Source organism: Martes martes, assembly GCF_963455335.1.
Source record: "Martes martes genome assembly, chromosome: X".
NCBI classification, from domain to species: Eukaryota; Metazoa; Chordata; class Mammalia; order Carnivora; family Mustelidae; genus Martes; species Martes martes.
The window spans coordinates 16,474,505-16,489,847 of record NC_137897.1 but is presented as its reverse complement, the minus strand read 5'-3'; the positions used below and the strand labels follow the sequence as shown (position 1 = coordinate 16,489,847).

The window sequence follows — 15,343 nt, the reverse complement described above, 5'->3', positions numbered from 1 at the left end:
TTCAGCCAGTAAGTCAAACAAAGTACTAAGAAGGCTGGCAGGTGAGCTCAAGTCTAGCAGCTACCATTCTAACCTAATGATAAATACAAAGATTAGGTTTCAGTTTGAGGAGTCCTTTATAGATCTTGGATATCAGCCCTTTGTCTAACATGAACAGACACTTCTCCAATGAAGGCATACAAACAGCTATCAGACACATGAAAAAATGTTCATCATCACTAGCCATCAGGGAGATTCAAATCAAAACCACATCAAGATACCACCTTACACCAGTTAGAATGGCCAAAATTAATAACACAGAAAATAATACAGAGGATGTGAAGAAAGGGGAACCCTCTTCACTGCGGGTGGGATTGCAAGTTGGTACAGCCGCCTCGGAAAACAGTGTGGAGACTCCTCAAGAAATTAAAAATAGAGCTTCCCTATGACCCTGCAACTGCACTGCTGGGTATTTACCCCAAAGATACAGATGTAGTGAAAAGAAGGGCCATCTGTACCCCAGTGTTCATAGCAGCAATGACCACAGTTGCCAAACTGTGGAAAGAACTAAGATGCCTTTCAATGGACGAGTGGATAAAGATGTGGTCCATACATACTATGGAGTATTATGCCTCCATCAGAAAGGATGAATACTCAACTTTTGTATCAACATGGACGGGACTGGAAGAGATTATGCTGAGTGAAATAAGTCGAGCAAAGAGTGTCAATTATCATATGGTTTCGCTTATTTGTGGAGCATAAGGAATAACATGGAGGACATGGGGAGATGGAGAGAAGGGAGTTGGGGGAAATTGGAGAGGGAGACAAACCATGAGAGACTGTGGACTCTGAGGAACTAACTGAGTGTTTTGGAGGGGAGGAGGGTGGGAGGTTGGGTGAGCCTGATGGTGGGTATTGTGGAGGGCACGTACTGCATGGAGCATTGGGTGTGGTGCAATAAACAATGAATTCTGAAACACTGAAAAGAAATTTAAAAAATAAATAAAAATTTTTTTTTAATAAATAAAATTTTTAAAAAAAGATTGGGTTTCAGGGTTTGACGAAAATCTTGAAGCACCATGAAGATATAAGAAGGCTGGCAAAGGATAGAAAGACCTAGATTATAGATGTGCATAGTTAACTGAGTATTCATCAATATATTAATCTTTATAAAAGAGTAGGTACCTCAAAATAATGTGGATATGCACTGGGCAATATTCACAGAAAGAAAAAAACTATCAAATGTACCAGATTTTTGTAATAAACCCTCCTAAGTAAAAAGTTATTACATGTAGTAGAAAGAAAAATATCATTACCTAATAGCGGCTATCCCATGTCCAATTTCATGTACAACACCACTAATGAGAACTGCAGCGAAGAAATAGGTCAGTTGGTTGACAGGTAAATTTATACCAGGAACCTGTTCACAGACACAATGATAAATACACATGTGGGCACAAAGAAACCACGATGTTCACTCCGTGTTAAAGCTTAAACTTCCAGGCTGAAGGTTCTGTAAACTAAAAGTAGGGGTGCCAGTTCGTTAAGCATCTGACTCTTGGTTTCAGCTCAGGTCACGATCTCAGGGTCATGAGATCAAGTCCCACCTCGAGCCCCACTTCAGGCTCAGTGCTCAGCACCAAATCTGCTGCAGATTCCCCCGCAACCCCCACTCTGGCTTGTGCTCTCTTTCTCAAATAAAGAATAAATTTTTTTTTAAAAAGTACGTAATATGACTATCAGTGGTTACTTCTCTACTTCTATCATAATAAAAGTAAAAACATCAGTTTTTTCGAACTAGGCAGTTTTTGAATTAACCACAACACCAATCTAAAGATAACAGTGAACACCAGGTTAAAAAGTCAAAACTTTCACTTCCTGAAGTCTTCACCATGGGAAAGAATTAGGAAGCCTGGCAAAGTGCCAGGGAATGCGGAGTGACAGCAACAGAGTCAGCAACTGTTCTACCCTCAGGAGCTAGAAGCCTGATTCGGAAATTCTTGTTACAATTCCTAGTCCTTTCTCTGAATTTTTATTGCAAGGTTTCAAGTACTTAAGTGAGTAATATAGGATATTCCTGCCTCCCATCAATGAGTTTTCATTTTAGTATTCTCAAATTACATGAGCACTGGTAATCAGGGTAGTGTAATCAAGTGCCTCACTGGTGTGGGAGTGGGAGCACCCTGCCCTCCATTTCTTTGATGCCAACAATTTGTCTAGTACATTGGTCAGAAAAATATATCAAAATGATACATGAAAGTATTATATTAACATTCAATGCAGGAAGGAAGTCCTTTGGAATGTACAGACATATCAAGGACTTACGAAGCAGGAGAACTTGTCCTGCAAGCACATGTTCCTAAGATGATGTGCATGTATGTATCACTGAATACACAAAGCAAGTTTGCTGTTGTAAGCGTTGTATGGTATAGTTTTTTAGATACCCAAGAATCATCTTGTCAGGTAAATAACCACTCCCAAGTTATGTCATCTGTTAAGGAAAAATTCCATATATCAGGTTAAGTGGGACACACCATGCATTTAATATTATTCACACACTGAGCATCTGTTTCTCATAGTCCAGGAGCTGGAACCTAAAAATATCCTTCTAGAGGAAATTCCTCCTCTGTCTTATTATTATTTTAATTATAAAATGTGTTTAAAGCAGGAAAATGGGAAAATTCAAAGAAAAACAGAAGCCTATAATGCTGCTTCCAAAACACAAAACAAAAAATCATTCTTGATGTTTTATGTTCTTCTAGTCTTTTCATATATATATATATATATATATATATATATATATACACATAAATATATATACATTTTTTAAAATTATACTTTTATTACACCTCTGGTTTTGAAACCTGCCCCTCTCACTTAATGATATCATCAACATTTTTCCATGAGTGTTTTCTGGTTCAATGTGATTTTTAATAGCTGTATTGCATTCTATAAAATAGACTGTTAGGTATTTAATCATTTTAAAAAGTTTCTCCTCTTATAAATATTGTGATGAACATATTTGGGCACATATATTCAAATATTTTGGGTGAATAAATTCTTAGACAAGCATGGTTGGTTCAGGTTCTGGAGACATGTCACTTGGGTTTGACATTCTGGATCCATCTCTAACTAGCTAAAGTGGCCTTAAGGAAGTTTGGATTATTAACCCCAATATTGCAATTTCTTCACTATTAAAATGGAAATAACCACACTTACATAAAGGGTAATTCTGAGGATTAAATAAGAATCCTTGGGACGCCTGGGTGGCTCAGTGGGTTAAGCCTCTGCCTTCGGCTCAGGTCATGATCCCAGGGTCCTGGGATCAAGCCCCACATCTGGCTCTCTCTCAGCAGGGAGCCTGCCTCCCGCCCCCCCACCCCCACCATCTCTCTGCCTGCCTTCTCTGCCTACTTGTGATCTATCTCTCTCTCTCTGTCAAATAAATAAATAAAATCTAAAAAAAAAAATCCTTGCCCCATGTTTAATATTATATGGGTAATAAATGCTATCATTACACAAAATTTAAAGGACTTTGATACATATCAAACTGTTCTCCAGAAGCAGACCCTTCCATAACCTTGGGCAAACTTGTATTATTCAAGTCTTTCAAATCTGTAATTTGAGGGATATAAAAAGTATCTCATTGCTTGATTTATATTTCTTTGATGATTATTAAAGCTCAGTTTTCCCTCTGCTTCTGACCATTGACAGGTCTTTTGTGAGCAGTCTACTCATGACTATTTTTTTCTCCTAGAGTGTTCTTTTGTCTTATTGCTGTGGAAGATCACTTTGAGTATCAATGATCAGTCCTCTGTAATACATATCACAGATGCCTCTCCAAGTTCTTCTGATTTTAATTTTACTTTTAGTTTTCTGATATATAAAAATTTTTGTCATCAAATCTATCAATATTCATGGTTTGTCCCATGAGTGTTATGCTTATGTCATCCTAATTCTGTGTTCCTATAGAAGCCCGTTTTTTTTATCTTTTGATTTCTTACGATTTTGTTTCAATTTTAATTCAATTGAAATTTATTTTTGTGCACAGAGGAGTTTCACTTTTAAGTCTCCTTTAGTGACTGAAGAGGAGATTCAAACCATGTTGCTTGGATCACTTTCTTTCTTTTTTTTTTTTTTTAAGATTTATTTATTTGACAGACAGAGATCACAAGCAGGCAGAGAAGCAGGCAGAGAGAGAGGGGAAAGCAGGCTCCCCGCTGACCAGAGAGCCTGATGTGGGGCTAGATCCCAGGACCCTGAGATCATGACCTGAGCCGAAGGCAGAGGCTTAACCCACTGAGCCACCCAGGCGCCCCGCTTGGATCACTTTCTAAATTCATTAATTGCAAGTGTCTTTCCCTAGTTATGAAACTAGTTTTCATAACCTTCATTTTTAATATACGCATAATATTTCACTGTAAGACAATCCCATAACTTAAGCATTCCTCAATTATACACTGTGGTTGTGTCTAATTCTTCATAATAATAAATAAGGTAAGATTTTGAAGAATACTTTTTTTGCATGTTTGGAAGTGTTTCCTTAAAACTAGAGTCCTAGATGTGGAAATAAATGGTCAAAAAATATGAATATTTTTATAATGCTCATTATCTGAAGTTCTCTTTACTCAGCCCCTCCTAAGCAACTCTTTCTAAGAATATCAGGGTATGCTCTTCCTCATACCTGCTCCATTTCCATGTTGTCAGGGGTCTTCTGCCTGTTCAGATCACTTTCCTGTTCAGATCAGTTTCCTTTTCTCTGACTTCTCTTCTAAATTTATGAATTTAATTTTTTTAAAGATTTATTTATTTGACAGACAGAGATCACAAGTAGGCAGAGAGGCAGGCAGAGAGAGAGGAGGAAACAGGCTCCCCGCTGAGCAGGGAGCCAGGTGCGGGGCTCGATCCCAGGACCCTGAGATCATGATCTGAGCTGAAGGCAGAAGCTTAACCCACTGAGCCACCCAGGTGCCCCAACATTAATTCTTATACATTCTCTCTATATCACAAAGTATCTATCTTATTTTACCTTCATTTCAAATACATTAGTAGGCTTGATTCAATAGGACATTGGTTCCTTTGCTTTATTATTATTTTTAAATGATTTTATTTATTTCAGAGTGTGTGCATGAGAGAGAGAGAGACCACGAGCAGGGGGAGGGACAGAGGAAGAGGGAGAGAGAAATCACAAGCAGACTCCAAGCTGAGCGCACAGCCTGACACAGGGCTTGATCTCATAACCCTGAGATCATAACCTGAGTCGAAATCAAGAGTTGGATGCTTAACCAACTGAGCCACCCAGGCACCCCTTTTGCTTTATTATTTTATGGATGTAATGATGAAATAAGGTAAGGATTTGAGTGTGTGACTATACTAACAGATGGTAGGTCTTATTTGCTGGCAACAGTATGTGAATGCCCATCTGTCTTGGCCATGATCACACAGGGTATTAGATGTACCAAAATTCTGATCTCTCAATGACACACAGTGCCAGGTTTTTGGGAATTAATACTGAATGAGGCTGTAGGGAATTATAATGTAAACAGAAAGTACATTCTCTGGTCTACAAGAACTCTTACCAAAACCAGGAGACTTAACATTCTTAAATGTATACATAAATATGCACAGTGCACTACAGAGGACAGCTGACTTTTTCATGGTTCCGCAGCATGACTCTCCTAACACAGTCAGTATTTTTGTGAGCTCTATGAATAAACTGAGAAGCAGAAAGAAGAAATAATAATAACACTTTGTCATTCTAATCCTAGCGGGCAGACAGGTGAATGATCACATTTCCTCTCAACCTGCTTCTTTTTCTACTATCCTATTCTTTAGCAAACAACAACCAATTGTGTAGCCTGAGAGTTTAGGATGACTCCAGCCTCACTGAGCCAGCCAGATGCCCCCCAAAATAAAAACTTCTTAGAATGGTCTTTCATAACCCAGACCCTATCTATATTACCCATCTTATCTTCTACACCATATGCCATACACCATATACCACCTAGACATAGGTGAAAGTTACTTTATAGTTCCTTGAAGAATTACTGGTCTTTCTTTAGGGAGTAGAGCATAATGGCTCTGAGGTCAGTGGTGGGTCCACCATTTACAAGCTGTGACTACAAGCAAGTAAGTGGCTTAACATCTGTCTTCCTTGGTTTTCTCATCTGTGATGAGATACTTACTCTAGATGGTTATAAGAATAAAATAAAATGGAAGAAAAAGAATAAAATGGGCACATAAACCTCACACAGGAAGCACTGTATATTACCTAGGTTTTATTATTACTCTACTATTCCCCCCTCCCTAACAGGGAACACTTTACATAGGGTTAAAAGGCAATTTATTTATATGGTATAGAGATCTTAAATAGGCAAATATGTTCCTCTCTGTTACTGGGATCTCAACTGCCATCTTTCCTTAGAGGCTATGGGGACTTTTCTCATCCTTCCCTTGAAGGTCTCCTCTCCTCTCTTCCCAGTGCCAGGGACATCTCAGCATGCATTTTCTCTGTACCATAGTACCTGGTACTCTGTGAACTGTAGCACAATCACAGCAGCTGTCCCTCTAGACTAAAAGCTCCATGAGTGCTAGGATTGGATTTTGTTCCCCATGTAAGCAGGACTCAGCATAGGGCCACTAGGCAGATTACATTCAGTAAATGTTGAAGAAATAAATCATTTCTTCTGAGGCCTCAACTAGCAAATCCTTTGAACCTCTAAAAAAGAGCTATGACCGTAGGTGAGATTCATTATCATTCTCTACAAATGACTTTTAAATCTACCCACAGTGGCCCAGCCTAGTAGAAACCACAAAAAGAAGAGTTAAAAAAATTGGTAACTAGCTCTTAAATAGTCTATTCCATTAATAAAAGCATGATAAAGAACATAACAACCATGACTACTGGAAATAAAAACATATATGTAAAAAATCTGAAATAAAAGTTACTCGGTGGTAAAGCACCCTTCCACACTCTGGAGACATGCATCAGTAAGGTATATAGGTTTATACGTGTGCTTTCAAGTGAGAATCATTATAAATAGCTTATAGTCAAAGGAGTAATATTCAGCGTATTCTTCCCATCAGGAAATCACAGTGACCATTCAAGGTCTTTTATCTTTAAATAAAAGGATATTACTGGTTAGAGTCTGAAAGCCATGAAGAGGAGAGGTCTAAAATGCAATTTATTTATTCAGTATAGAGATCTTAGATAGGCCAACTCATTTCTTGATAGAAACAGTCATTTAAGACCTCAAGAAGACAACATGAATTAAATCAAGTATCTGTGTAATTGCTGACAGTCTTGATGGTGGTACATTTGTTGTATCACTACTGCTACCACTACTACTACTGCTACCACATATTCCAACAAATCCTTGCTAGATTCCTATTAATATTTTTGTTTAAGCAGGCAGTTCGAGAAATCGTGAGACTTTTCATCTATTTCCATATTTGTAATATGGAGAGGAGTTATGCTAGCTAGAAAAAAATACCTTATATTTGTGTTGTGATAAACTTAAAAAGCAAAAAAAGGTACTTACCACAACTTGGAGCACTTGCTCATTGTGAAGTGAGGAGGAGGAGGAAGAGGATGAAGAGGAAGATGATGAAGAGGAAGAAGCAGAAGAAGAGGAGGAAGAAGAAGAGGAAGAGGAAGAAGAGGAAGAAGAGTAAGAGGGAGAGTCAGCCATCATTTGCGCCAAAGTCTGCATCAGCGTTTTCCCGAGGAGGAAAAAAGAGCTGAACATGGCAATTACACCAAACACCATTCCAAAATTGAACCTGTTGGGAGGAAACAAAATCACATAAACATACAATTCCGTATAATTCAGGGGTTAACAAATTAATCGACAAGCCACATTTCACAGCTTCAAAATAATGGCTAAAAATTTCACTACATCTGCCTTGTCTTCTTACCTGAATTTTAGGTATGTGACTGAAGCACAGGCATGGATCTCTCCAAGCAACTGTAATAATTTATAATTCTCTCATAACTGAAGAGGCTGAATACTCTTCCCAATAAAAAGCTTCTTTCCTCTCATGCCTTTCACCCGTTTACAAAGAATCGTTTTGATCTTGTTCTCATATAATTATGAAAGCTCTTTTGACATTGTAGACATTCATATCTTTTTTCCTCTACCAATTCTTTTGTTTGCATTTTATTTTAGCTATATTTTGTGATGAGCTTAAATATTAATATGGTAAAATTGAACAAGTTTCCTTCTACTGTTTTAATAGTTACAAATTACCCTTCTATAATTGGCAATAAACTATTACATTTTCTAACTTTTTATAAGTTTTTCAAGGATCTCGTCCGTTTCATCTAAATTATCAAATTTATAGGCATAGAATTGTTCACAGTAGTTTCATTTTTTAAAAAGTCTATGGAATAGGCAGTAATGTGCCTTTTTCTCAATTCTGATTTTTTTAAAGTGAAGTGCAATTAACATAATACTGTATTAGTTTCAGTTATACAACATATTGATTCTATATAATATTCAATACTCATCATGCTAAGTGTAGTCACCATACAGTATCATTACATTATTATTGACTATATTCCCTATGCTGTACTTTTCATCTCTGTGACTTATTTTGTAACTGAAAATCTGCACCTCTCAATCCTCTTTATTTATTTCAGCCATTCCCCTGCCTACCTCCTGTGTGGCAACTAACAGTTTGTTCTCTGTATTTAAGAGTCTGCTTAGTTTTTGTTTGGCTGTTCTTTTGTTTTGTTTTTGCATTCCACATATAAGTGGAATCATATACTATTTGTCTTTCCCTAACTTAGAATAATACCCTCTAGGTCCACCCATGTTGTTGCAAATGGCAAGATCTCATTCTCTTTTATGGCTAATATTCCATTATGTATATATACCACATCCTCTTTATCCATTCATCTTTCTTTAAAAAGATTTATTTATTTATGAGAGAGAGAGAGAGAGAGAACGAGAGAGTGAGTGGGGAGACAGGCAAAGGGAAAAAAGCCTTGAGCAGACTCCCTGCCAAGTGCAGAGCCTGACATAGGGCTTGATCCCACAATCAATGAGATCATCACCTGGGCTGGAACCAAGAGTAGGATGATCAACTGACTAAGCTACTGTGTAGCCCCTCCATTCATCTTTTTTTAAAAGCTTTTATTATTTTTTATTTATTTTTCAGGGGGGTAAAGGTGAGGGGGTGGAAAGAAGCAGAAGGAGGAGAGACAGAGTATTAAGCAGGCTCCACACCCAGTGCACAGCCTGACACAAGGCTCGAACTCACAACCCTGAGATCACGACCTGAGTTGAAACCAAGAGTCGGACACTTAACTAACTAGGACACCCAGGCGCCCCTCCATTCATCTATTGATGGACACCTGGGCTACTTCTACATCACAGCTATTGTAAATAATGCTCCAATAAACACAGGGGTGCATTTATCTTTTTGAATTAGTATTTTTGTTTCCTTTGGGTAAATATCCAGTAGTGGAATTACTGGATCATATGGTATTCTTAAAAAAAAATTTTTTTTTAAATTGAAGTATAGTTGACGTACAATGTTACATTAGTTTCCGTGTACAACACAGCAATTCAACAAGTTTATACATTATGCTGTGTTCACTACAAGTGTAGCTACCATTTGGTGGTATTTTAGTTCATTTTTTTGGACAAACCTCCATATTGTTTTCCACAGCAGTTGCACCATTTATATTACCAACAATAGTGCACTAGGGTTCCCTTTTCTCTGCATCCTAGCTAATGCCTGCTACTTTTTATCTTTTTGATACTAACCATTCAATTCTGATTTTTAGTTACCTGTGTTTTCTTTTCTTCTTGATAATTATGGAAGGGGTTTATTGGTTTTATCAATCTTTTCAAAGAACCAACACTTGGGCTTTGCTGATTTTCTTTCTGTATAATTTTTATTGCACTGATTTCTGCTCTTTATTATTTTCTTCTTTCTATCTTGTTTGATCTGCTATTGCATTTTTTTTTGCTTTTTAATGATTTTTTACATTTAGCTCTATTCCAGTTGGAGCTAAATTTCTAGTAAAAAGGAATTTAGACAAAGGTCTCCTATGCCCACACTAGAAATTCTGCCAACTATAAAACCTGTCAATCTCTAAGGTGTCCAAGAGATCTTTATAAACCTCTTAACAATAAATACTATATGCTCCTTGATTGAAGAAATTTGTTAAAATAAAGGGGTATGCCTGGCATGGCCAGGGGACTTCAAAACCCTGCTGCTACAATCTGGCTGGCCATTTTCCCAATTGGTGTGTGTATATGCCTTACTGGTTGTGACATATTTTAAATATCATTCCCCTGGAGGGAGATCACAAAAGAAGTATAGGAAAATGTCTGCAGACTTTTGGACATCCTATGACTCCCAGGACCTTCGTTTCTATGTGTGATGACAGGGGACAGAATTCTACAGAATTAGTTTCCTGAAGGAAAGTGCTTTTTTGCCTTTCTCGTCCTCGTTTTTGCATTTCTAGTAGTGTATAACTGACAAAGTAAAGTACCCAAGTCTCAAACACACAGCTCACAGAATTCTTACATGTGTACCCATGTATCTACCACCCAGATCAAGATACAGAACCTTGATTTTTGATGTATGCCAGAAGTACAATGATGTAATCTCCTAAGTACATATAAAACCAGAAAAGTTTTACACTGCTGACATTTTAAAACTCAGTAGATTGGAAAATAATGGAAATAGTTCATTTAACAAGCATTTCTCATGATTATAATGACTGATTTAAGCCAAAAAAAGAAAATGAAGAATACCACTGGTAAAGCATCCTTGCTTTCCGCCGTCCCCAACTGTAAAAAGCACGATTGAAAACAGCAGTTTGCCATCTTATGTGAAAAGGGGAGATGCTCAGTCCGTTGTTTTCCAACCAGTCTTCATAGGAATGTTTAAAATACACAGATGACTAGGAGAGAAAGAAAAGTTCCATATCACTCAGTTTTGAAGAACATGTATGAAGTTTAAGAAAATCAAAAAAGTCTTTCCTATAGGAAAGCAAGATACTGACTGTCCAAATACTTATAAATTAAAAGCTTTATGTTTATTCTTCAGGATATTAAAGGTCTCAGACTAGCTGGTCTGTTGAGGTCAGGGTCTGGCAAACTATGGCCCATGGGCTAAATGTGGCCCACAACCTGTTTTTCTTTTCTTTTCAAATAAACTCTATGCTCAGTGTGGGACTCGAACTCACGACCCCTGAGATCAAGTCACATGTACTATCGACTGAGACAGCCAAGGCCCCATAATACAGCCTGTTTTTGTATCGCCTGTGAGCTAAGGATGGTTTTTACATTTTCGAGGGATTGTTTAAAAAAAAAAAAAAGACAACAAAAAACCAAGAATATGTGACAGAGATGCTATGTGGCTCACAAAGCCTAAAATACGTATCATGTGGCCCTTTACAGAAAGTTTGCTGAACTCTGCTTAGAGGAGCATTGTCCAATAGAAATATGAGCCACAAATGCAAGCCAGATATGTAATTTTAAATTTCTTAATTTTAAAAAGTAAACAGAAGCAGATTAATTTAAATATATTTTTAAACTAAAAATATCTAAGATATTATCCTTTCAACATGTAATAAATAAAACAAACTACTGAAATACTTTACATTCCATCTACTTATTTGTACGTAAGCCTTTGAATCCAGTGTCAGTGTTATTGCAAATTTCAATTTGGACTAGTGCCATTTCAAATGCTCCATGACCACATGTAGTTAGTGGCTACCACACTGGACAGCAGAGTTCTAGAAGCCTTGTTACAACAAAAAGAGATCTTGTATTATAATTTAAGAAGACCCCCAACCAATCCAACACAGGGAATAAGTTAGTTGGAATCAGTGCTTTCTATCCTCTTATGAGCAACAACCCTAAGAAATTAGGCTGCCTTTGATCATATAAAAGTACAAAACCTATATAAAGCCATCTTGGATCTTGTAACTTACATTTTTCAGGGTTGAAGGGATCTGCTTATACACAGCCTAACAAGAGTTTTATCTTTAGGGAAGTCTGAAGTCCTTTAGTAATGTAGGATTTCAAATAACATAAGGTTGTTTTATACATCCTGACACTGACCCCTATTACTCCTCAGTTACAGTAAGTTAAGTATTTTGTCATACTGATGCTCATCCATTTGAGAAATTTGCCTCTAGAAGGATACCTCAGCCCTATCAGTCATAAGAAATGACCTAACCGAATACAGGTATCCATTCGCCCTTGGATCTGTAATGTTCTCTGTTCTCAGTCTTCAGGTGAAGTTTTTTTAAACTTGCTTGTTTTCCAGGACTTGGGAAAGTAGAGCGATACACTCCTTCAGTGTATGTCTACTGAGGAAATCTGAGAAGAACCAACCGTGGAACAGCAGACCAAGCTGGAAGCAGAGGAGCTGAAGGTGTGCAGACTCCTGAACTTGAGGTCTCTCCATTCCCCAGACAGATATTCTGAGTGAGAGTTAGGTTTTTTGCTCAAGGGGTAGTGCTCTGTTGGGGACCTAGGGGTTATTACTGAAAGTGAAGTAACCTGATCACCTCACACACTTGACCAGAGACTGTAAAGGTTTGAAAAGTTCTTTTTATTTTGGATTTTTGTCATATATGCAACATGAAGAAATCACGTGGCTTTGTTTTTTCTAAAAACAGAATCCCCGTTTAAAGAAGCAGTGGCCGGTATTGCTATGATATGCTAAACACTATGCCAAGTACTTGCAGAGGAAGCGCCTAAGGATCTTGTAAATACACACATTCTCATTCTGTAGGTCGAGATTCTACGTTTCTGACGAGTTTCCAGATAAAGCAAGTGCTGCTGGTCCTTGAATTTCAGGTTGAGTAGCAAAGCCTTATGTGCACAAACTAATGTAATTCTCTCTACAATCTCAGAAGATCCTCACTATTATTAACTCCATTTTGAAGATGAAGAAACCCAGGCACAGAGAGTAATTTGGCCAAGGTCACAAGGGGTGGGAAGTGGCTGAACCCAGCCCTTGCTCTAAGGACTCTACTGTAAAACCTATTCACTTTGCAAGTTTAAATCCAAGAAAGAAGCACAAGTATCATTTCATTTTACTGTTACACCTAAAACACACAATACTAAATATTCTATTTATACTCTATCTATACTCTAATATTCTATTTAGAACGGTATTCGTAACATGAAGTTTTTATTAAACACTTAAGAAAGGTACTATGGAATAAAATCTGTATATTGTAATAACTTTATTGTTACCTTCGCCCCCCCCCACTACCGTTTCAAAGGTTGCTTGAAACATGTGGTCAGGCAAGTGTGCCTAATTTCTGTTACCCTTCCCAAATAGCTAAACAGTGGACCGTGCACCGGGGGTGTACGTGTGGGGTGGGGAAGGAGGGTAGTGTGAAGAAGCGGGTGAAAATTAGAATTGGAGTAGTCAGAAACTAGTTATCTCAATCTTTATTACCTGGGCATGCTACTTTGAAGTATGCGCTATAGACTATTAACACCGGTAACACCTGGGAACTGCTTACAAAAGCAGACTCTTAGGCCCCACCCCAAACCTGTTGACTCAGAAAGCGATTTTTAACAGGAACCCCAAATGATTGTATACACTTTAAACTTTGAGACCGCTGGTCTAAATCGCAACTTGATTTAGATTCATTCCAGTACCACAGTCTTTGGAGGGTCGTGGCCTTAAAGACAATGAGGGAGAACAATGCCTTTCCTAGGCGGACTTTTTATTTTCCTCCCAGGTGCACTGCCGCGGGGTCTGGCAAAGCCCAGGCCCTCCCTAGCCCACTACTGGCGCCTCCCTGGCAGGACCCGAAGGCGGCGGGGCCTGCACCGCCCCGCAATACGACTGCTGCAGCTGCGCAGACCGCCACACCCCTCCCGCGGTCCGCCGTGTTTTATTTACTCCACGGGGCCCGGGCGCCACGCGGAAAGGCGCACGTGGGTACTGGCCCCGCGGCTTCCAGCCCGGGACGCGCGAGCCAGGGGAAAAGGCCTCGAGCCTTGCGCCCGGCCCTGGAAACCGCGGGCTTGGGCTTTAGGCCCGAGGCCCTCACCTTCAGTACCAAGTCGGTCAGGTAGACGGCAGTCCAGCCGCCCACCACCACTACCACCAGCGACACTGGAATCATGGCAGTGGCGGAGGCAGCGGAGGGATAAGCGAGCCCGGGCGTCCTCCTCCCTGTGAGCTGCAACGAGCCGAAAGCGCTACGCCTACAGCCCCAGCATCCGCGCAGGAACCAAGCTGTCACCGGTTCCTTTTTCCCGGTGGCGACGTTTCCCCCCGGACCCTTCCGGAAAGCACACAGCTAGCCATGTGCGCACCGGAAAAGGGCGCGGGGGCTTATTTTCGTGGCACACCATGGAACGGAGGTGGGTGCGTCGGCTCGGCACCAGCGCCCAGCCCTCTAGCGATTTCTTAGGCTCTGGCCCTCCCTGCTGTTGGCTCTGTATTCTCTCCGGTTCTGGTCCGGGGTTTGCTGTTCCTTTTCAGCCAGTGAGAGTTTGGGGTCGTGTGAAGACAGCGGGTCATGTCTCCGTCTCGCAGACCCTGTCATAGGCATCCAGATTTAATTATGTTTATTTTTTTTTTAATTTGAGTGTAGTTTACATAACGCGAAATCATAATGCAGGTCTCAATTGTCCATTTCAGTTAGTTTTGATAACTGCGTATATCTGTGTACCCTAATCTAAATAGAGAACATTTGCACCTCAGGAATTTTCTTCCTTTCTCTCCCAGGCCGTCCCCCCACCCACCCCTGTTCTAATGTATTTAAACTGTGTAAATAGAGCTATACAGTAAGTATACTCTTTTGTGTCTGGCTTATTTTGCTCAACATAATAATTTTTTCTTTTTAAAATTTTTTATTTAATTCAATTAGTTAACATAGTGTATTATTAATTTCAGAGGTAGAGTTCAGCGATGCATTAGTTACATATCACGCCCAGTGCTCATTACATCCCGTGCTTGCCGTAATGCCCATCGCCCAGTTACCCCAAGCCCCCACCCACCTCCCCTCCAGCAACCCTCGGTTTGTTTCCTACTATTAAGAATCTCATAGGGTTTGTCTCCCTCTCTGATTTCATCTTATATTTCCCTCCCTTCTCCTATGAGCCTCTGTTTTGTTTCTTACATTCCACACATGAGTGTAATTGTATATTTGTTTTTCTCTGACTTATTTCACCTAGCATAATACTCTCTAGTTCATCCACCAACATAATATTTTTGAGATTCATCCATGTTGTTGATTAAATTAGGTTCTTTTTGCAACCCCATCCATTACGAAATTTGAGATTGGTGCTGTGTTTAAAAATTGGAGCTCCAAATATCTGCACATATTTGTATGCTGACCTATACTTGATTAAGTGTTGACCTG

The 15,343-nt window shown here is 39.1% G+C and overlaps 1 protein-coding gene across 1 annotated transcript in view; it reads right to left on the bottom strand.

The window, feature by feature from the left end:
- Positions 1–14,213, bottom strand: part of MBTPS2 (membrane bound transcription factor peptidase, site 2) — a 39,260-nt gene extending 25,047 nt beyond the window's left edge. Inside the window, exons 1-4 of the mRNA XM_080831330.1 lie at positions 14,024–14,213; positions 10,752–10,900; positions 7,521–7,761; positions 1,296–1,399 (exon numbers count right to left, since the gene is read on the bottom strand). Coding sequence (XP_080687456.1) covers positions 1,296–1,399; positions 7,521–7,761; positions 10,752–10,900; positions 14,024–14,098 — 569 coding nt within the window. The 5' untranslated portion in view covers positions 14,099–14,213. The remainder of the gene's footprint in view (positions 1–1,295; positions 1,400–7,520; positions 7,762–10,751; positions 10,901–14,023) is intronic.
- Positions 14,214–15,343: the final 1,130 nt, after the last annotated feature.